Source organism: Macrobrachium rosenbergii, chromosome 14 (assembly GCF_040412425.1).
Source record: "Macrobrachium rosenbergii isolate ZJJX-2024 chromosome 14, ASM4041242v1, whole genome shotgun sequence".
NCBI classification, from domain to species: Eukaryota; Metazoa; Arthropoda; class Malacostraca; order Decapoda; family Palaemonidae; genus Macrobrachium; species Macrobrachium rosenbergii.
In genome coordinates, this window is record NC_089754.1 from 32,765,217 (window position 1) to 32,787,383 (window position 22,167).

General features: G+C 33.5%; 2 protein-coding genes across 6 annotated transcripts in view; one reads left to right on the forward strand and one right to left on the reverse strand.

The window, feature by feature from the left end:
* The window catches only part of LOC136845874 (phosphatidylinositol 4,5-bisphosphate 3-kinase catalytic subunit alpha isoform-like), a 29,594-nt gene extending 16,578 nt beyond the window's left edge, over positions 1 to 13,016 (forward strand). For all 4 annotated transcript variants that reach the window (XM_067116298.1, XM_067116297.1, XM_067116299.1 and 1 more), the window contains exons 6-20: positions 77 to 303; positions 922 to 1,164; positions 1,558 to 1,752; positions 2,728 to 2,863; positions 3,269 to 3,411; positions 3,733 to 3,921; positions 4,119 to 4,262; positions 4,759 to 4,883; positions 5,298 to 5,463; positions 5,619 to 5,847; positions 6,186 to 6,432; positions 7,411 to 7,528; positions 8,113 to 8,264; positions 8,924 to 9,029; positions 9,352 to 13,016. In XM_067116298.1, coding sequence (XP_066972399.1) covers positions 77 to 303; positions 922 to 1,164; positions 1,558 to 1,752; positions 2,728 to 2,863; positions 3,269 to 3,411; positions 3,733 to 3,921; positions 4,119 to 4,262; positions 4,759 to 4,883; positions 5,298 to 5,463; positions 5,619 to 5,847; positions 6,186 to 6,432; positions 7,411 to 7,528; positions 8,113 to 8,264; positions 8,924 to 9,029; positions 9,352 to 9,507 — 2,576 coding nt within the window. In that variant the 3' untranslated portion in view covers positions 9,508 to 13,016. The remainder of the gene's footprint in view (positions 1 to 76; positions 304 to 921; positions 1,165 to 1,557; positions 1,753 to 2,727; positions 2,864 to 3,268; positions 3,412 to 3,732; positions 3,922 to 4,118; positions 4,263 to 4,758; positions 4,884 to 5,297; positions 5,464 to 5,618; positions 5,848 to 6,185; positions 6,433 to 7,410; positions 7,529 to 8,112; positions 8,265 to 8,923; positions 9,030 to 9,351) is intronic.
* The window catches only part of LOC136845875 (solute carrier organic anion transporter family member 74D-like), a 194,341-nt gene that overhangs the window by 111,889 nt on the left and 60,285 nt on the right, over positions 1 to 22,167 (reverse strand). The window lies entirely within an intron of this gene.

Here is a 22,167-nt window from a genome sequence, read left to right on the forward strand (position 1 = left end):
GCTGGCTTGTTTTAGTATAGTTACTACATAACTTTTTTTGTGTTCTTTAACCATAAATGATAACGTTTATTTAAAGGTTATCTGACAGCAACAGTATGGAAGGGCACTTCAGAATCGACCAGTTTAAGAGTTCCTTGGGACACATACCCAGATGGAATAATCGTCGAGGCTTTGGCACGGTTTAATATACCCCCAGACAACCATGGTTCCATGGCAGCTGTTCAGAATGCATCTCGCTATGCGTTGAAAATATGTGGAACAAATGAATACCTTCTGGCTGGCCGTCCTATAACTCAGTATAAGGTAGATGTTGACAATTGTGCTCTTATAACTATATAGTGTTGCCAAGTTAACAAATGTTCTACCTCTCTCTAAGGTCCCCTTCCACCACACTGCGCTCTTCCTCCTCCTCCTCACTTTTGCCACTTTCTGAACATCATAACACAGCAGACATAATTGTCCCTATTATTCAATTTATATAGACATCCAAATCTTCAACCAGAGTAGGGTATGCTGCAATATCATCTAATGAAACAAGTCAGTTTTCTTTACCTTATATGCATGTTTTCACAGGGGAATTTTCTGCTGTATGGTTAGCAATTAAGATTATTAATACATGCCACCAGAGAAATTTGTAATTTTCAGCACTTAGAATTGCTTTAGAAGCCCTTTGAATTGTTATCTTGAAAACACGTTAAAATTTTCGTTTTACAAGTTATATCCACTGACTTTCATCATTCCATTAACTATAGATTTTCAGCTTAGTTTAATCTTCATGTGTGTTACACTTTGTCCCTTTACATTTTTTTTTATCTAAACAAGAAGCAAATACGTAAATATTAATATAATATATTTAAGATTACAGAAATCGGTTGAATATCCCCATAATATATACTGTAATCTGTTTCCGTCTCTTTTTAGACTGTGAGAGTATGGCTGTCACGTGGGAAAACACCACAGTTCTGCCTTGTTTCTCGTGGCGAGCTTTATGCCTCTCTGAATACGTTTGAGTTTATCGAGCCATCCTTTGTACGAACGCCTTCCGGTGACCTTCCAGCCATACCAGAAGTACAGCCCTTATCGCTATGGCATCCAAGTATGGATGGAAGATTGAAGGTTCACATACTCTCTGCAACATGTGTCAATGTTAGAGAAGCCCAAAAGGTGAAAATGTAGACTATTTTTAATAGCTACAAAAGGAGAATTGGGAATATACATGGCATTAAAAAAGTTTTGTTTACATTTACTTGTTTCATCACAACCCCATCTTTCTGTATTTCCCATTACCTTCCGTTACTTCTTTCAAATGAACACCATATTCTTTGGAAGCTTGAATTTCAAATCAATGGCCCCTGTGGGCTTGTTCCATATGATTAGGGTTCATTTTCTGAATAATAATATAATAATATAATAATAAAATACATATCCTCAACATGATGAGTTGTAAATTACATTCCACTAGGTCACTTAATTATGATAAATATGCCCTCCAGCCTCTAGAAATAGGTACTCCATGATTATGAGCATTGAAATACTGTAATTTGTTCAATTTTATAGATTTATGTACAAGCTGGCATTTTTCATGGGGGAGAGCAACTATGTCTGGTACGAGAAACTCGGCATGTGATTTGCACCAGCCCAAAGTGGGGAGAATGGCTCCAGTTTGAACTTCCCATCCAGGAGATTCCTCGTGGAGCTCGCCTATGCCTCTCAATTTGTGGTGAAAAGCGGCAGAAGAAGAAAGAAAAAGTGGTTAGTCTGGAAAACACTGTTTTCAGAAAGATGGTTTTCTAGTTACAATTAAGTGTAATTTTATTATCCAAATATACTGTTAAACACAGCCCTGTATTTCAACATGGTGAAGTAGTAACTAGCCAAGTATAATATGGTAGCCATCAAATATTTTAGTTTAGAGGAGTGTATATGAGATATTGCTTCAGTATGTTCTTCCTGTACATAATTTTATTTGAGTGGACATAATTAGTGCTTTGAATACCGTGCTCCATGCAAAGTAGGGTTTTTTTTTTTTTTTTTTTTTTTTTTTTTTTTTTTTTTTTTTCAAGTTGGTGTGACTGGGACTATTTCATATGGAGTAAAGCTGATAAGGATTGATGGGTTTGTATAAATATTTGTTTCACTGGAAAAAACATTGTGTTTGTCTTCATGTAGAGACTGATCATAAAACTTCTTAAGTAGGAACTGAAAACTATTAGGGAAAGTTTTTTTGCAAACTAGTTGACCCCCAGTATTCATGGGGGATGCATACCACAACCCCCCCTGAATAGCTAAAATCTGCGAATACTTGACACCCCTCTAAAAACACTTATAACTGCCTATTTTGATAGTTTAGACACCAAAAAAAAAACTAAAAATGCTGATATCTAAGTATTTTAATAGCTTTATCACAAAAAGTGCTTTTAGTCACGAAAATTATAGGAAAGTACAGTAATTAGAGAATATTTCTCTGTGAAAAGTACCACAAATAGGCAAATTTTCCACGAAGAATGTGTATGCAGGTATAGGTTCCATGGAAAAATCCACAAATAGGTGAAGCTGCGAATCCAGAATTGCGAATAGGCGGGGGTCCACTGTAGTTATTTATATCAGGCATTGTCTTATTTTGTCACCAGTTGGTGCTGCATATAAGAACAGTTTCTTAACAGATTTGCTTAATTGCTGAATCAGGCAGCATATAAAGAAACTGAAGTGGTTTAATTTTTATTTCAGGAACACTGTATGCTAGCATGGGGAAACATTAACTTGTTCGACTTTCACAACAGACTTGTGCATAATAGGGTTTTGGTGACTATGCAACCCCCTCCCAAGGGTTGTGAAGAGCTGCTAAATCCACTCAGTACCTCAGGTAAGAAAAGAAGCCTCTTGATTTATTCTGTGTATCAATAACTGTAGGCTTAATGATGCACCCTTTTGATGTTTTTTCATGTATCAATAACTGTAGGCTTAATGATGCACCCTTTTGATGTTTTTTTTTTCATGTATCAATAACTGTAGGTTTAATGATGCAACTTGATGTTTTTTTCACTTCATCTGTCTTCCCCTTGTTAAAACGGACTTCAATCTGTTGCATTTTTGTATCAATAGTAACAATGTGGAATATCAGTGAATTTATAGTTGAAAATTAATAGCTTTCAGGAGTCCATCAGGTAGTTAAATGATTATAAATATTGATGACTGACCATCATTATATTTCCAATCATTTGTTAGCAACTAATTTAGTATATAGAGTATAATTTATTTCCTATTGCAGCCCAGTCATATAATAGTGACAGTACTTGTTTGGAAGTTGGTTTCGAGCGTCGCTTCAACCAGCATGTGATGTTTCCTGATGCCCAGCAAATGGAAGATTATGCTCGATATATCATCAAACTTGAATGCCGACAAAAAAACAAGGTAATGCAATACCTGTACAGGGTATGGGTTTTCCCGAGTCCCTTAAGTATGAAAGTTTTTCTTGTAGCAAGTACAATTTTTAGTTACTTTTAAACCATGATGCTGTAACATTGTTAATCAATCACAATAAATGTTAATAATTATTGCCATGTCTATGTTACAGTCACAGTAAATGTTACTAGTTATTGCCACATCTTCCTTTATCACAAAAATGTTCAGTCAAGATGTAGCAAGATTTGCAGAATGAGACTCTAATGGTCATATCTAAATATTAATGTTTTCCTTTAAACATTTAATTATTACAATTTTTCTTGGTCTCAGAACACATGCGATAACTCAGCGGAATTGGCCCAAATTAAAGAGTTAACTCATCGAGATCCGTTATCTAAACTCAGCCAGGAGGAGATAGAGTTTTTATGGTCTAAGCGCAAGCTATGTATCAGCATATCAGATTCTTTGCCAAGGCTCTTGGATGCAGTTCGGTGGTCTTCAAGGGATCAAGTTAGTCAGGTGAGTTTTGTAAGAAAGTGGTTGAATCACAAGAGATTCTTGTTTACAAGATCTTTGTTTTTCCTTTTCAATACTGTATTGGAAATAGCTTAAAGAAATCGTGCTAAAAATTCAGTTGTTAAAAAAAAAAATTGAATTTAGCATTTTAAAATGTTGTGTTCTAGATTTTTACAAGTAAAATTGCTCTACTTTTTCAGTTGTATTTGCTCATCAAAGATTGGCCTTTGGTGTCTCCAGAAATTGCTTTGGAACTCCTTCAGTGTAAATTCGCTGATCCTGTTGTGCGCCAGCATGCCGTCAGGTCTTTAGATAAAGGCCTTCCAGATGAAATGCTTTTCCAGGTGAGTTGATAAGGTTTATGCTGTTTAATTTGGCTTGCCTTTGGATCACTTTTTCAGATATATATGAATAACCAATTCTTAATGCCTTCTGCACTGTTATTAACCCTTTAAGATTCTTATGGAGTCAGATAACCCAGTTGAGATTTGTAACCCAACATTAAAAAGAAGTATCTTGACTTGTTGTCAAAGGAAAGAGTGACAGGTAACCAATAGGTGAGGGGTCAGTAATCACCTATCACCTAATTGGCACCAATTAACCACTTTGTCACATAGCTTTGATTACCATGTTCAACTTGCACTTTGAATACTCATGCATAAAAGGCAATGGTTTGCTTTATTAAAGAACAAAAATTTGTGTAACTTTTATTAAATAAATTTCCAGAATATTTTCAGCTCTAAATGGCCTATTTTCTTCATTTCTTAAATAATTATGAAAGTTGTTCCCATAGTGCATGGACAACTCACTGAATCATTCTTTGCTTATGTTTTCTTTCAGTATATGTTGCAGCTAGTTCAAACCTTGAAGCATGAGCCATATTTGGATTCTGTACTTCTAAGATTTTTACTAAGGAAAGCTCTAACAAATGCAAAGATTGGACACTTCTTTTTTTGGCAGTTAAAGTAAGTTTATAAAGTTCATAAATCCTTTTTTTCAATGGGAGTGGAGTTCTTTGTGATCTTTCAGCGACAAAACTCATTTATAAGAATACTTCATTGTCATTTTCTGTGTTTTTAATCAGTTTCACAAATTTGAATTTAGTTCTTAAATCTGCTGCTGCAGTAGATATAATTTATTAGCCTTGTTGTCTTCAAAATTATGTAAAATATTTCAGTGCTTAAGACAGCATATTGGTATATGGGACAAGAATTGTATAATATAAATTTTTAAGCCAGTGGTATGCATAGCAATAAAGTATGGTTTGGATGCATATTGTGTAATCTATATTATTTGTTTTAATTTTATGATATTTACTATGAGCTGTATATCCAATGAAGTTATGTTGCTTTGATGGATCTAAATTCCTTACACTACAGAGCAGATAGTCATTGTTGGCCTGGGGCACTACGAGTAGCTGCTATCTTAGAGTCTTACTGTCGCGGACTAGGACCGGGATTGAGAGCCTTAATTCGACAAGTTGAAGTCGTTGACAAGATGGTCCGTTTGCTTGACGACGTCAAAGACAAGAATGATACTAATAAAGTTAGTTTTGTTTTCATTTGGTAAATGACATCATTCATAATATTGCATATACTTTATCCTCCAGTGACTCATTGTTCCCCTGATTATCATAAGTAAATGTAAAACTTATCACTGGACTCTTCATAGTTGCTACACTCTGGTGTTTTCTGCTTTAGGAAATGACAAGGTTCCTGAAGAAGCAGTTAGCAAAAGGGGAATACACCTCTATGCTTCAGCACCTAACGTCCCTTCTTCATCCAAGTCATTCTTTGGGACGACTACGTGTTTCAGAATGCAGAGTCCTTGAGAGTGCTTGTCGTCCAGTGTGCTTGGTGTGGGATAATCCGGATTCCATGGCACCTCATTACTCACTTTCTCATTCAATGATCTTTAAAAGTGGTGATGGTAATACTTTACATTAGTTCTTAGGTTTAGATGTTGTTTTAAGATTGGTGTTGTATTTCATAGCAGAGCTATATTCATACAATACAATAGCATCTCGTCATTGGCAATTAATTCCAAAAATAATTACACCTGTGAAACATTTTCCCAATGAGAATATGTGAAAAATCAGTGTAATGCAGACCCCCACCCCAACAAAATTATCAGTACTTTATATGAATAATCAAAATAATTGCGGCACCATTAAAATTGCTCGTTGCTTTTGAAGAAATTTGTTCTGGGTAATGTGTTATGAAAATTAATCTCTCTCTCTCTCTCTCTCTCCCCTTCTTTCTCTGAAGACCTTCGTCAGGATATGTTGACACTCCAGGTAATTGGCATCATGGAGCATCTTTGGAATTTAGAAGAACTTGACCTCAGGATGATGCCTTACAGTTGCCTAGCTACAGGAAAAAACATGGGAGTTATTGAAGTTGTACGCAATGCTAAGACTGTTTATAGCATTCAACGCACATCGAAACTGGGTGCAATTCAAGTCGATTCTACTCAGCTCTTCAAATGGATCAGAGACAAAAATAAAGGATTAAGGTATAGTCAGATTATTTTCTTTCAAGTAATTAGATTTTCATTATAGCTGTGTGCTTATAAAAGCATTATACAAAATGGTTATATGGACTATCTCTTGGTCAGTTTTCACAGGATTTGCAAGGTTGTATTAAGTTACAAATTACAGTTATTAGCAGGACAGTTTTCATTAGCAGTTCATATTTAGGAGATAACAGTTTGTGTGTTTCAGTGTTTGTACAGAATTTTGATATATTTTGTACTTTTTGTTTTATTTAGCAGTAATTCACTGGAATTCTTATTGTCAGCAAACTTTTCTTCTTGATTCTGTTATGATTAGTAAACTTATTAGCAAAGAAGTTATAAATTTTTGGTAGCAGAACTGGGTTTGAGGCCTAGATGAATTTCTAAAACTTGGAAATAGCATCATTGTTTAGATTTTATTAAAAACTAAATCTTTGATTGGGAGTTCAAGACTTATTATTATTATTAAGTAGTACAATGAGATGTGTCACATTTGTAACATAGAGGGGTGACCTGAAGGATCCATTATTAGGTTTATTAGGTGATAACTGAAAATTAAAGGAAGGTAAAGTTGGAACACACAGGTGGAAAAGCTTAAGGTAGAAAGCAGAGCAGCAGGGTGTTGAAATAATATTGCAAAAACCTTGAGCACCATTGAAACATTGGGACTTTGTGTTAACAAAATATGTGACTACAGTACTGTATTTTATTAACACAATACAGTACTATTTTATTAACTAGGGGACTATTTTATTCAGTATGAGTGAATTTTAATTTACCAATTTGATTGTAACAAATTAGAACAAGCAATTGACAACTACAGATCTGTTTGATTTTATTAACACAATACAGTACTGTATTTTATTAACACAATACAGTACTATTTTATTAACAAATAGGCTATGTGACTATTTTATATCAGTATGAGTGAAGCTTTTGTATTTTATCATTTACCAATTTGATTGTAATTTCCCACAGATTAGAACAAGCAATTGACAACTTCACTAGATCTTGTGCAGGCTATTGCGTTGCCACGTTTGCTCTGGGTATTGGCGACCGTCATCCAGATAACATAATGGTTAATCAGGAAGGGCAGGTGAGACTTTTTACAATCCCAGACATTTCTGGTTATTTTGTTTGCTGGCCTTCAGTGCTATTATTATGTTTATCTAAAAAAGTTTCTTGATAATGAAGACTGAAATTGTAGAAGAATTTCCGTCTATTGGAGACTGCATACCAGCTGCCATTTTAGCTTGATTGAGACCTGTGATGGTATTTTTACAAATTTGATCATTGTCTTCCTTTTTTTCTAATGAGTGTTCATTTAACTGAAAAGGTCAGATGCAAAGACATTTAGTTTTAATGTCTAGATAAAACTTTACTAGAAATAAAGATTATGGAAAAGTGGAAGATTAAGAATGCTTTGAATCTTGTAATGTTTTAACAAGTAACCCGCTCATTTATTTTTGTATCTTGTTGGCCTGGTACGACCTCATTGAGAAAGCTGGACAAAATACTTAGACTACAAAGAAAGATTGCATAATTTAGGGCTTAGAAATGCCTAAGTGGTGTACAGTTCATTGTCCCTTAAACTTGCCTTTTATCCTTAAAGTAATGTGTAAAATAGCTTTCCCAAAATGTGCTGACACTTAACCATTGTACATTTTTTTTTTTTTCCAGATCTTCCACATTGACTTCGGTCATTTTCTTGGAAATTTTAAGAAGAAATTTGGGATTCCACGTGAGAGAGTCCCCTTTGTTTTGACGCAGGACTTCCTGAGAGTGATTGCAGGTGGTGCGGAGAACCCTAAGGAAAGCCAAGAGTTTCAAAGGTGAAAATACACAGATTTTGATACAATAGCTTTGTTTAGCTCAAAAAGTGTATGATAAATTCCTAATGTTACTACACAATAAGAAGATAAATTCTGTTATCTGCTGTGAAAATAGGAGCTGGGATGAAATAACATTTCGATTGAATATTTTTATATCATTTGAGAAGAAATTTGCATATAGCTATTACACTATTACTAGTTTACCCATACCATCAAAAAGTATGGAAACATAAGAGGGTCAAGAAACAATAGCACTTTCAGTCCTGCTGTATAAGAATGTTAAATATTGTATGTATAAAGTTTCAAACTTAACAAAGTAACTCCAGCAACATGAGAGCAAATTGGGATGAAGTCACTGTAGACAAAACTAGTGTAATAAAGTGCTCATGTATAGCTTTATAATAAATTAAGGGAAACTTCTTGGAAGCTTACCTTTTGACTTTACAAGAATTCACAATATAAAAACTAGACTCAAAGCTTATTAAGCAAAGCTTGAAACAAATATACTTAATCACTAAGAGAGTGTGCCTGCGTGCATTGTACAATATGAAGAATAAAACATTGATTTATTATAGCTTTAAGAAAAATATAGTTATACTTCATTGACTTTTATTTTACTTGTGAGATACATTCAGCCTATTCATGTATTTTTTGTTCAGATTCCAGGAATTGTGCGGCAAAGCTTATTTGGCATTACGGAAACATTATCGACTGATTGTGAATCTTTTCACACTACTACTGTCCACGGGCATGCCAGAGTTGCAGGTAAGACTTTCTGCTCATTTGATTAGAGAACCTTTTTAAATTCTGTTTAATATTGTCAATTTGTATTGTTATTTTCTGATCATTGTAAGGGAGTCCTTATGTTAATTAACAGTGTGAATTAAGGAGAAATGACGAGGTAGGTCACACACAAAAACCAGTATTAAGGTTAGGAATCGAATGCATTTTTCAGTTATGTCTAGAAAGTTCTGTCAGTCCTCAGGAGAGCATTTTTGTCAGATAATTACATATCATTCATTCATATACGGTAATCTTTTATAAGTTATTCAAGGATGGTAACCTTGATGCATTTCTTTCTTTACAGAGTGCAGATGATCTTGCATACTTGGGTAAAACCTTAGCAGTAAACTCAACTGAGGAGGAAGCCCTCCAATATTTTCAGGAACAATTTTGTGATGCATATGGAGGTGCATGGACTACAAAGCTTGACTGGTTCTTTCATTCTGTCAAGCATAGGTAACTGCTAAGAAATCTTTGACTTCTCTTGGTTTGACTTCACTCAAAGTATCCATAGTATCATAGGTTGTTTATGAGTACAAAATTCAAGACTGAATATATTAGTTCTCCCCTGTTCATAAAAACCGATTCTCTGCTATCTGCCTCAGATCTTACCAAAAAATAGCCTTTAGACATCTGACAAGCAAGTGAATATAATTGCTTTGAATTTGGTTTACCAATTTGGTTCTCTTGCTCGTTTCTTATTATACTTAGCTTTTATTTTAAGGAAATATTACTGGTTGAACCTTTTAAGAAAATATTACTGGTTGAACCCTCAAAGATGTACAACACAAAGCACAACATATGTTCACTTGTAAATTAATTTTATATATCACTTAAGTTTGTAAATCATTTCAAATGTAAATATTTTATGTATATTTATACACTTTTTGAAGAGGTTATAAATTTCTGAAGTCAAATGTAGTGACTATAATTTTTATTGAATTGAATATTAGGCATATATTCGCTGTAGTGCACTTTATAAGGCAAAGAATAGTTTACTCTGGGTTTAGACCTATTCATTAGTGGAGGATATTAGGTTGTATTACTCAGTCAAGTGACTCGCTGTTGTGGAGAGTTGCTGCTGCTGCTGCTGCTGCTGCTTGTTACAGCATTACGAAGCGAAGTATGAATACTTCCTGTTAGAGTAGTGCTTCCAAATATACAGTAATGCTTAACTATTCTGTGCCTTTATGAAATATGTGAGAATTGCCATTTGTCTTTAAAAATATTTCCATACCAAGTGGAGATTATTGCACATTAAGTATTCATATGAAGGAAATTTTATGCAGAGAATCTGTTATATGTATGTATGTAATGTTATTGCAACACTGAAAGCCCATGTTTATGGACTTGACTTAACCATGACAATGACGAAAACAGTTATAAAATTTTAAATCATTTAGATAGTCCTCGATCTCTGCCCTTCTTATGGAAAATATTTAGGAAAATTCTTTCATGGCACATTCTCTGCATTTCTCAGAGCTTGTCTTGGTTGTGGCCTTACTTTGCTGGGGTACTTGGAACTGAATGTTCACTACTTTCCATCCTATTAATGTATAAGTATTTTCAACTTTTAGTACAAATTACGAATCTGTATATATTTAAATATTAGTGGTTTATTGTTTGACAGTGTTGTCCTTTCAAGAGATGTTTGTATACATTTAATCAATTCTCAGTTTCATGGTGAATGAATTCTTAGTGGTAAGTGATATTCAACGTTTCCATTACTACTACGTAAACTGATTATTGATTGGTAGGCACTCACGTTATCTTGTCACTTGATTAAAAGTATGTAAAAATGGTTTTATCTTGGTTGGTAACTGGGCACACATGCTTACTTTAATGGCCACTTGCCATGACCCAGTTCATGCTACAAGAGCAAGAGAAAAATCTCTCTGGGCCAGTCCATTTAAAGTCAAAGTTTTAGGTCATTGATTTAGTTAAAAATGTTTCTTAGAACCAACTGACTAGTAGTTGATGATTTAAATTTCCTATTGAGTATAGGAAATTAATTTTAATATGTATGACCATGGTTAATGGTAAAAACAGATGGCATAGTCACATCTTACGAAAGTACTTTACAATTAAACTTTCCTATAGTTTGAATTTCAAAGTGAGGACAGTTCCTTGTTATATTATACAGTGAAATTTAATGCCAGTTTTGAAGTGAGAAAAGGGTCATGAAACTTACAATTTGTGGGATTAGAGATGTTCTCTGACAAGGTTATCTCTAAAAATATGTCTCATTTGTGGGATTAGAGATGTTCTCTGACAAGGTTATCTCTAAAAATATCTGTCTTTTGCATAAAATTTTGACTTAAACAGTCTCACTATTTACCAAACAATTTTCACATTGAGACTGATGATTACTGATGTTTACCTTTTTGTCAATGTGCTGTTCCTTTTGTTTTTTAGATGTTATGAGATGAGTGAAGTAATTTTTTCAAAAAGAAATAAGAAAATCAAATAATCTTTTTAGTTTTGTTTAGACTGAACCTTGTAATGACAGTTACTGGTAATTAGTTATTTTTGAATGGACATTTCTAATAGTGTTTATATTAGTGTTTTTCTTAACAGCAATTGTGTTTTACTATATGTACAATTAGCCACAGTATGTACACTGATGTTATAAGATTGCTGGAACCAATTTTTTAATAGGGATTTGTCTACCAGAATTACTTCATTATGTGGATGTAGTGTCTGTACTTTGAAATTAATACTTTTTTTACTAGATTTTCAATGACTGGTGATTTAGATATTCTAAAGAGGTAATCAAATGTAATCTTATAATAGGAGTCTAAAAGTATATATATACGAGTTCTTCCCCAAGTGGAAGATTCAAAACTGTGTCATTGACATTTACAAGAAAGAAAGTGTTTAATATTTAAGCTGTTTATTCAGCTACAGAGTAGAAGGGAAAATATCTAATCATTAAATATATCAGATACATTCCATTTTATACATGACATTCTGTAGTGAGATTTATGCTGCTTACTTTCATTTCCCTTCAGAAGGTATTCTCAGCAATGAATCATTGTGTGTGCAAGGTGTACAATAAGTCTGATTTTCCAGTACCCATTTATTGCACAAACTTTATTTTATTTTATAAGCTGAGCAGAACAGTGCAGCATCAGCCAAGAATAGATTCACTAGCAGAAATTGTCATCTATAGTGAGTAATCCGTATCATAGGGAGCCCCTTTATGGAGTTGACGACTGCTTCAATGCCTATTGGTGTCGAAGCAGTTGCTTTTTTGTCACCCTTGCCCATTTCATGTGTTATATCCTTTTTCCATTGCAAAATTTTACATTGCTCTACAATTCTTCTAATGTATATTGTTCTTTTGTTATTCAGCCTTGTCCTTAGCTTTAAGAATTGTACTTAATTCACTAATTGTGGTTCTTGACAACTCTGCAAACTTATGAACATTTTTAAGGTCTTAGCCATTCAGTTCTCAGGTTACACCGAACCACTTTGCTCATGTGGCAGTTAATAACGACTAGAACACCCTCCATCCAACCCCTCAATTTGCTGAAAATGTTTGTTACATTGGGGGGAGGGCTGATAGTGACTGGGCAGGGAAATTTCTGTTAGTGATTCTTTTCTCAACAGATCATATGTTCTGGTAGTTACCATTAGAAGTTTGAAGATGTACACATCTGAATTTGCATGGTGTGATGAAATTGATATGAAATTCTTCAGCATTTTTTAAAGCCTAGTGTTTTGGAAAAGCAGCATTTATATAACGTCTGTTTTGATGACTGTTTTGTGATATCAAACTCAATTTGAAAGCTAGCTATCTTATGTAGAATGCCCTAAAATACATGTATCTTATACTTTGCACCTGTGTGTACTTAATGGATTTGTGGCTCAACATATGTCAGATCAGTGAATTGATATTTTTATTATAACTTTTGTATCTAGTCTTACTGTTGGAATGGCTATTTAATAAATAGCATGAAGTACTCATTCGGTGTTTTTGTAACCTTGTACTTATGTATGAAATCTCATGAAAATTTATCAGATGTTACTTCTAATAATTTACATGAAGCTTTTATAATTTTGCTAACTGTAATGAAAATGAAGATGAAGGAAAAGCAGCTATATACAACAGCATGATCATGAAGGAAAAGCAGTTATATACAACAGTTGATCAAACTTAAAAATTCCTGTAAATGATTATATCACCACCAAAGTCCAGTGCAATGAATAAGTGGCAGGATTAGTGGATTAATGACATGGGTAATAAGTAAAAGCAGAGTAAGCCCACAGTATGGTCGTCGGTATAAAAAAAAAGGTATTGGAAGCATTACTCATTAAGAACTGGGAGAACAGATAAGCATACAATTATTTAATGGCAGCCCCTTATGACCCCATTCTCAATCTGTGTGAAGGCCAATAGTTTAGCTGATACCAAATTACAATAAATTGCAATTACTGCATTGGACATCAGTTCCATGAAGAAGTTTGTCCATTTCTAAAACATTTTCATCCTATCCAACTGCAGAGCTTCTACACACTAAATTTTTAGATAAAATACAACTAATTTATTCCTGCAACAAATCAAATTTTAAAGATATACAGTAATTAGTTTCATGCAAAAACGACAAGTTATTTGGGATTATCCTTCAAGAACAACTGAATTCAAGTGCCTAAGTGTTGAAAGACTAGGGGGTATCATACAGTATACAAGAGGACACAGGGTTAGCAACCTCATCCCAAAAAGGGCTTCACACTGTTAAGGACCACCCACTCTGAGGAGTTATGAGTCGTACATGGTCTTCCATATCAATAATTATTAAACTGAAATAAAGTTCAGTAGATATATGCATAATTATGACATTTGCAAATCTCCCTATTATTTAAAAAAAATTAGCATTTATATATATAATTATACATATATATTATATTATATAAAATTAGTGTATATATATATATATATATATATATATATATATATTTATATATATATATTATATATATATATATATATATTTATATCAATCATGAACTCTTAATATCGAAATTCACGCTATGTATATCTCCGTTGGAGAATGTCGCCGAAGGGGAATTTATATAAGTGATAAATGAATTGGAATATAAAGCCTATTCAGCGACTCCAGTTGATATAAACCATTGATATCATATATATATATATATATATATATATATATATATATATATATATATATATATATATATAAAGGTTGCCCATAAAAACAATATAAGAGGGCAGAGTTGGAGTTATGGGAATTTTTTATCAGATGGAATTCTGTTATAACAGCAAATATTTTAGTCATTTATACAGCAAATATATATATATATATATATATATATATATATATATATATATATATATATATATATATATATATATATATATATATATATATATACAAGCAATGACAATAATCGCATATGCAAGTAGTGACAGCGTGCTTCTTTTCATACCACTTATTTATTTAAATTTTTTGAAAGGTTTCAGACTAATTCCATTGTTCCTTTGTCTCTGACACAACAACCCGACTTGCTACAACTTTGGTTTCCTGTTATTTGTGGCAATTTTAAAGTCTGAAGACTAACAAAAGACTGGAAGTTCCTTCCTCGCTGCAAATCTAAAGCATTTTGTGCCATATGCTGCTGAGTATAAAAGTATTTTTTTCACAACAGTTTTGTTTTCTTAGACCATAAACGATCTTGCACACCTCTACAAACACTGTTGGACCTGTCCATTTCATTAATCCAGACAGCATTGAACCAATCTTAATGCGTTTCTCTCGAGCCTTCAGTTTCCATTGGTTGTTGAGGTAATAGCTACCTTCACCAAAAGACTTTCCAAGAGACATCGGCCTTAGTAGAGGGGTTCATCTTTTCACTGTTGTGAATGGTATAAGAAGGGAAGACACCTGTCAAAGGTCACCTGTAATTGCTGGGTTCGAGAGTTCATTCTCCAGTTCATTCTTAAAGGCGGTAAACTCCTCCCTTTATCTCCGTTACCCAATGAGAACGCCGGTTCAAAACTCTCGCGTTTTCCGAGTGGCCTTGGCGTGAGTCAGAAACGCAAGCCCTTGCAAGTTGGTATACCATGTGGCGAGATATCTACCAATAGGAATCGAGATTTGAAATTTATCTAGTTTCTGATTGGCGAGGATGAGTCACGGGATGCGGGACCCTCGGGTGAAAGGAAGGTTTGGGCAATTCATTCTTGATGGTAAAAGAAGCTTTTATGACAACGTGGACTGTAAAAGCGAGTGAGTCTAGTTGCCACTTGGCTTATTATAACAGCTACGACCAGATTCCACTTGCGTCATCATGGTCAGCTACCGATGACATCCGGTTTTAAAACTGCCATTATTTTTTCTTTCTACGTTCATTCATAAGAATTGGACATCCCAAGCTCCGTTGTACGTTTCTCATAAAATGTTAGTAATGCCATCTTAATAACTCTGTCAATCTTGTAAAGCAGAATCTCTTTCCTCAGTGTCTTACTTTACCTTACTGAGATGATCACCCTCACAGAAACGTTAAAATGTAGCTAAATTTTTTAAGGACGAATAGTTGCAATGGAGAATTCTCTCTCTCTCTCTCTCTCTCTCTCTCTCTCTCTCTCTCTCTCTCTCTCTCTCTCATGGCACAGAAGTGTTCGACGGCCTTGGAAGGGCAAACGCAAACTAGTATTGTCTAAATTTTGTGCTGCTGATTCTATCTTACTGTAATAATTTGATTACAACAAGTGCTGCAGGGAATATGTATAAGCACTCATGAGCGTATGGATTAAAATATCTGCACACGTATATATATAAATATATATATATATATATATATATATATATATATATATATATATATATATATATATATATATATATATATATATATATGTGTGTGTGTAGAGAGAGAGAGAGGTCATACCAGTGGTTGGGAAGTATATGAATAAACGACTTCACATAACACTGTAGATACTGATATTAATGGATATTAATGTATTTACCAATAAATAAACATTCTTATGGAACACGACAAAACGTAAAGAACTTCTGCCTTGTCATTTTCAACAATAAATTATGCCAATAAATGTGAAAAGAATATGAGCAGACCAAAGAATATGAGAGAGAAAATATAAATTTATGAGAACAAATAAAAAATACTTACAAAACCAAAGAAGATGAGAGAAATAAAAAAAAATACTTATAAAACGGCGCTAAAACTTACAAAAATCAAAATTCAAAACAAATAAATAGATTTTTAAAGATAACAAAATAAATTTGAAGAACGAAAATATCGAGATGTATGTAAACAACATGATGCAGTATGTTATTTTTACTGTTAGCATAATCCTACGCTTACAAGACAAAGCAAGTGTTTATATCAGACCTCTAATGTGATTTATTACCACAGTTAAATAATTTTGCTACTCAAAACGCCACTTGTTTAAGGTAAAAAGGAAATTTATGAAAACTAAAAAAAAAAAGAAAACAGGTGAAGCGCTGTCGACCATAAAAGCTTTTGAACAGAATGCTGAAGATGGTAAGTTTTCAATCCTGAGTAAGCTGAGACACGTTTTTTTGGTCTCAAGCTTTCGTCGTGGTAAATTTATCCTTTAAAACTTTTCTTTCTTTTAATTTTTCTTGTTTTTCTTCCGTCTCTTTGTCCTTTATTTGAGATTCAACTATTTTATTCCCTAGTTCAGTCCATAGGAATATTATGAGAGATGACTCAGTGCCCCCAGTATTCTTTCGATGATATGAAAAGAGAGAGAGAGAGAGAGAGAGAGAGAGAGAGGGGGGGGGGGAAGTAGCTTGTCTCAACTGGAATCCAAAGCGATGTGGGCATTCTTTAGGCCCTGGGTGTGGGTATATTCAAGGTATATTAAGCTAATACCAAACTCAAAATGAGCTGCATACAGATTTAAAGAATTACCATATATATATATATATATATATATATATATATATATATATATATATATATATATATATATATATATAAGAGGACCTCAATAAAACTAGATGGTATCTAGCGGAGATATTTATTCCTAGGACTAATAGCCACACGGATGCCAGGTATGAGGACTGTAAGTCCTACAAAACTTGTAACCTTTTCTAACTAAATATCTCGCGCTAGATACCATCCAGTTTAAATGAGGTCCTGTTATTAACTGTATTTATGCACAGAACAATTGTGCAAGTGATGAAGTTTATATATATATATATATATATATATATATATATATATATATATATATATATATATATATATATATATATATATATATATATATATATATATATATATATATATATAATGAAATTTCTATCACATTGTGATTTATATTCAATCATGAAGCTATAAAACGTCGTTAATGTCCAATTTATAAATTCCCCTTCGGTGATAATTCCCCATCGGGGATATTCCCGAAGTAGCGTGAATTGGATGTTAAACGACATTTGTAGCTTCATGATTATATATATATATATATATATATATATATATATATATATATATATATATATATATATATATATATATATATATATATCAATGTTGGTGAAAGAAAAGAAATCTTGTGAAAGCAAGAGAAAGTTCTTTGAGTGTTGAATGAAAAGGCAAAGTCATCTGTGAAGACAGACTGTATATTTAGAGATATTTGAAACTGAAAGATTCTGAGTTTTTCCTTTATTCAAAATTACCCTTACACATGAAATATGAATGCAAGCTTATATATAGGCTATATATATAGGTTATATATATATATATATATATATATATATATATATATATATATATATATATATATATTTATATATATATATATATATATATATATATATATATATATATATATATATATATATATATAATTAAGCAGGACGTTTCAATGTATAAAAGTCATCACTTTTCAACTGAGGTAAAGCTGAAACAGTTCTTGAGGAATGGGAGATCGAGAAATTCATTCAGAAATATTTCTGCCCTCGGCAGAGCCTCTTGACGCATGCGTATAGGTCCGGGTTCAAACCGTGTATATTTTTCTCTCCTATATTTTTCTTCTTCTTTTGTTAGGACGCGCCTCTCCTACCCTTGACCCTGCTCCTCTCCCCCACCCCTCTCTCACATTCACCCCTGACACTCCCTACCTTTTGCTTTTGTGACCTCAACCCCCACCTCCCCCTCTCAATCTACCACCACCCCCCTGTATCTCCTCACTGTACCCGACCATTATAAACCAACTTTTCAGTCCTTTTTATTTTCATTCTGTTAATCTACGGTAGCTTACGGAGACTGTTCCAATCTTGTCGTTATTCTAAGTTTTTATTTACTTATTTATTTATTTATTTATTTATTTACTTATTTTGTGCTGATTGTGCACTGTCTTGCTTTTTATAAACTAAACTTGTTCTTCCGAGATGATCTTACGTGACTGGAACGTTTAATCAATTTTTTTTCCTTCTTCAAAAGACGAGTTTTGGATACAAAGGAAACTGGGAAAAAAAGGAAACTGGTGATGAGAATGAAACGAAGTTAATTACAAATCAAGGAATCAACAAGGATAAAATATGCTGAAATAAAATTCTTAAATCACGAACTTTGTAACGCAAAATCACAAATCTGTTCCGGTTCTTATTTAATCGACCTTTCTCCCAGCACCCGACGAACTATTTTCTCTCTCTCTCTCTCTCTCTCTCTCTCTCTCTCTCTCTCTCTCTCTCTCTCTCTCTCTCTACACCCAAAGAACTACTGCTGCTCTCTCTCTCTCTCTCTCTCTCGAAGACACACACACCCGCACACACTCACCCCGCTGCTGAGGTCCCCCCCTGTTACCTCAAGACCTCAAGCTCTCTCTCTCTCTCCATTCATGATCTGGATAAAACGGGTCGGAGAAGCCGCTGTGGGGAAGGAGGTCTATCTCCTCTACTGCCTGTTTGTCCCACTTCTTGCTTGGCAAAGTTTCCTCTCTCTCTCTCTCTCTCTCTCTCTCTCTCTCTCTCTCTCTCTTCAGAGTTTAAGAGCCTAAGTAGGGAACTGCCGTGCCTATATTACAAAACTTAGCCCAAATGCGGTCACACCTAATATTTAATGATTTCGTTATCATTATAATTCTGAAATATGAATCACAGCTAGAAATTAACATTTACAATGGTAATCATTTAGATTTAATTCCAATTTATCATCATTACTCTGAAATGTATTCTGAAACAATTCACATTGTGCTTATGTATTTCTCTTCTTTCTGTATTCCCTGTTATCTTCTGTAATTTCTTTCAAATGAACGCAGTATTGTTTGGAAAGCTTGAATTTTATATCAATGGCTCCTGTCGGCTTGTTCCACATGAATAGGCGTTTATCTTCTAGATAATAATAATAATAATAATAATAATAATAATAATAATAATAATAATAATAATAATAGGTCTTATTAAAAAGGATGGCTGTATTATGCGAATTTATCTTATATAGTGTCTTTTCTATCCTCCTTATGATTCGCTTTTCAGGCTCAGCGATGTTAGTCAGTAACTGGCCGATATTCATGTTGGAAAAGGACAGTGTGCGGAATATTGGAAGTCTTTTATTAAAATATCCAATCAGAAATCGTTCGTCTGGGTTCAGGTTCTATTGTAGGTACCGTCGACATGTTTCGACCAGCTCGTTGGTCATCCTCTGGACGTGGTTGCAGAAGGTCTGAAGAAACGAGGTGCTCGGGTTGGTATTTATAGGGGAGGTCTTGACAATAGAACCTGAACCCAGACGAACGATTTCTGATTGGATATTTTAATAAAAGACTTCCAATATTCCGCACACTGTCCTTTTCCAACATGAATATCGGCCAGTTACTGACTAACATCGCTGAGCCTGAAAAGCGAATCATAAGGAGGATAGAAAAGACACTATATAAGATAAATTCGCATAATACAGCCATCCTTTTTAATAAAACCTGTTTAAAATAGGGTCTACTCCCTTCAAATAATAATAATAATAATAATAATAATAATAATAATAATAATGTGAATAGCAGCCAGTCAAGCACAAGATAAACATTTACATTAAACATCATTTAGACTTGTCTTAATAATAATAATAATAATAATAATAATAATAATAAATAATAATAATAATAATAATAATAATAATAATAATAATAATAGTGTGATTAGCAACAAGTCAATCGCAAATTGAACAATTCCACTCAACATCATTTAGACTTCTTTTCTGGGTATTAAAACACAACAATCTTGACACTACAACCCATGGCAATACCCAACCAACGTCCTCGGCCTATCTCTGTAATTCAAGGATGCCCAAATCCATCGAAAGGGAACCACAGCAGCCTCCCCACCCCCCTCCTTCCCCCAAGGCTAGTATACCCTCAATGCCTACAGGTGCTAAAAGGTGTGGCAACGCCGAGTCAGGATTCCTTTCGCGTATCGTACGAGTTCTCAGGTGAAAGTTTAGTGGGTCAAAACGTGATTTGAGAATCGCGTGTTGATGAGTGATGCTACGGCTATGGATAATACCCATAATGGCCCAGTTAGGTTAAATGATTTTGTTTGGGGTTAACAGCTCGACTTTCCGTTAATATTATACGGAATTTTATTATTATTATTATTATTATTATTATTATTATTATTATTATTATTATTATTATTATTATTATTCAGAAGATGGACCGGATTCATGTGGAACAAGCCCACTTCAGGGGCCATTGACCTGAAATTCAAGCTCCCAAAGAGTAAGGTGTTCATTTGAAAAAGTAAAACAAGGTAATGGGAAATAGAACAAGAAGAGATCAGTTATCAGAAAAACAAATATATTAACTAATAAATAAATAAATAAATAAATGAAATGTACGTAAATAATTAAAATACAACGAACCTTGTACTAGGGTAGTAATGCATCCTCAGGGAGGATTCTTCAAATAAAATACAGTAACAAATACATTAAAATTAACTTAACAAAAGAACTATAAATGAGAATATATTTACAGGCTTTTGTAATTCTCATTCAGTAAGGAAAACCAATGGAAAATAAATGAATCGTGTAAAATACAGAATACTTGACAGTTAAAATTCTACAGAATTTCATTTCTTTATATGAAATACAGTAACAAATACATAAAAAATTTTCTTAATAAAAAAAATTTATGACTAAGAATAAATTTACAAGTTTATGCAATTCTCATTCAGTAGGGTAAAACAAATGGAAAATAAATTAATTATTACGTAAAATAAATATAAAATACTTGACATTTAAAATTCTACGGAATTTGGATTCTTCTAATGCATACAGTAACAAATACATAAGAATTATTGTCCTAATAAAAAAAATATGAAAGAGAATATATTTACAGGCTTAGCTATAAGATTCTCATTCAGTAAAGAAAATTAATTAAAAATAAATCGTGTACAATAAATATAGAATACTTGACAGTTAAAATTCCGCATAATTTACATTCTTCAAATGAAATAAAGTAAAAAATACATAAAAATTATCCTGATTAAAAAATCGATGAATGAGAATTTATTCACAGCCTTATGCAATTCTAGCCCAGTTAAGAAAATGAATAACAAATAATCAAATCGTAATAGTGTAAGATAAATGCATAATACTTGAATATAGAATTTAGGCCAAAGGCAAAGCACTGGGACCAATGAGGTCATTCAGCGCTGAAACGGAAATTGACAGTAAAAGGTCTGAAAGGTGTAACAGGAGGAAAACCTCGCAGCTTCACTATGAATCAACTGTTAGGAGAGGCTGGAAAGTAAGAAGGAAGAAAGAGAATATGAAAGGAGGTACAGTAAAAGGAACGAAAGGGGTTGCAGCTAGGGGACGAAGGCAAGCTGCAAAGAGCTTTAAATAATGCCTACAGTGCACCGCACGATGTGCAATGACGACACTGCCCCCCCTACTGGACCAAATCACATAGCCTACAGTAGAGTAATATTTCACCATGTCTACCAATAACACGTTCGTGCGCTTCTATGTCAGTGGGGACATTGACTCGATTTCGAAGGAATTTAGTGAGTGTTTGCATGATTATAAAAAGTGCGTGTGCATGCATGTGCATGCAAGCACAGGTGCGTAAAAACTAAATTATGCTTGTTACCTAATCAATGAATACTTCTTA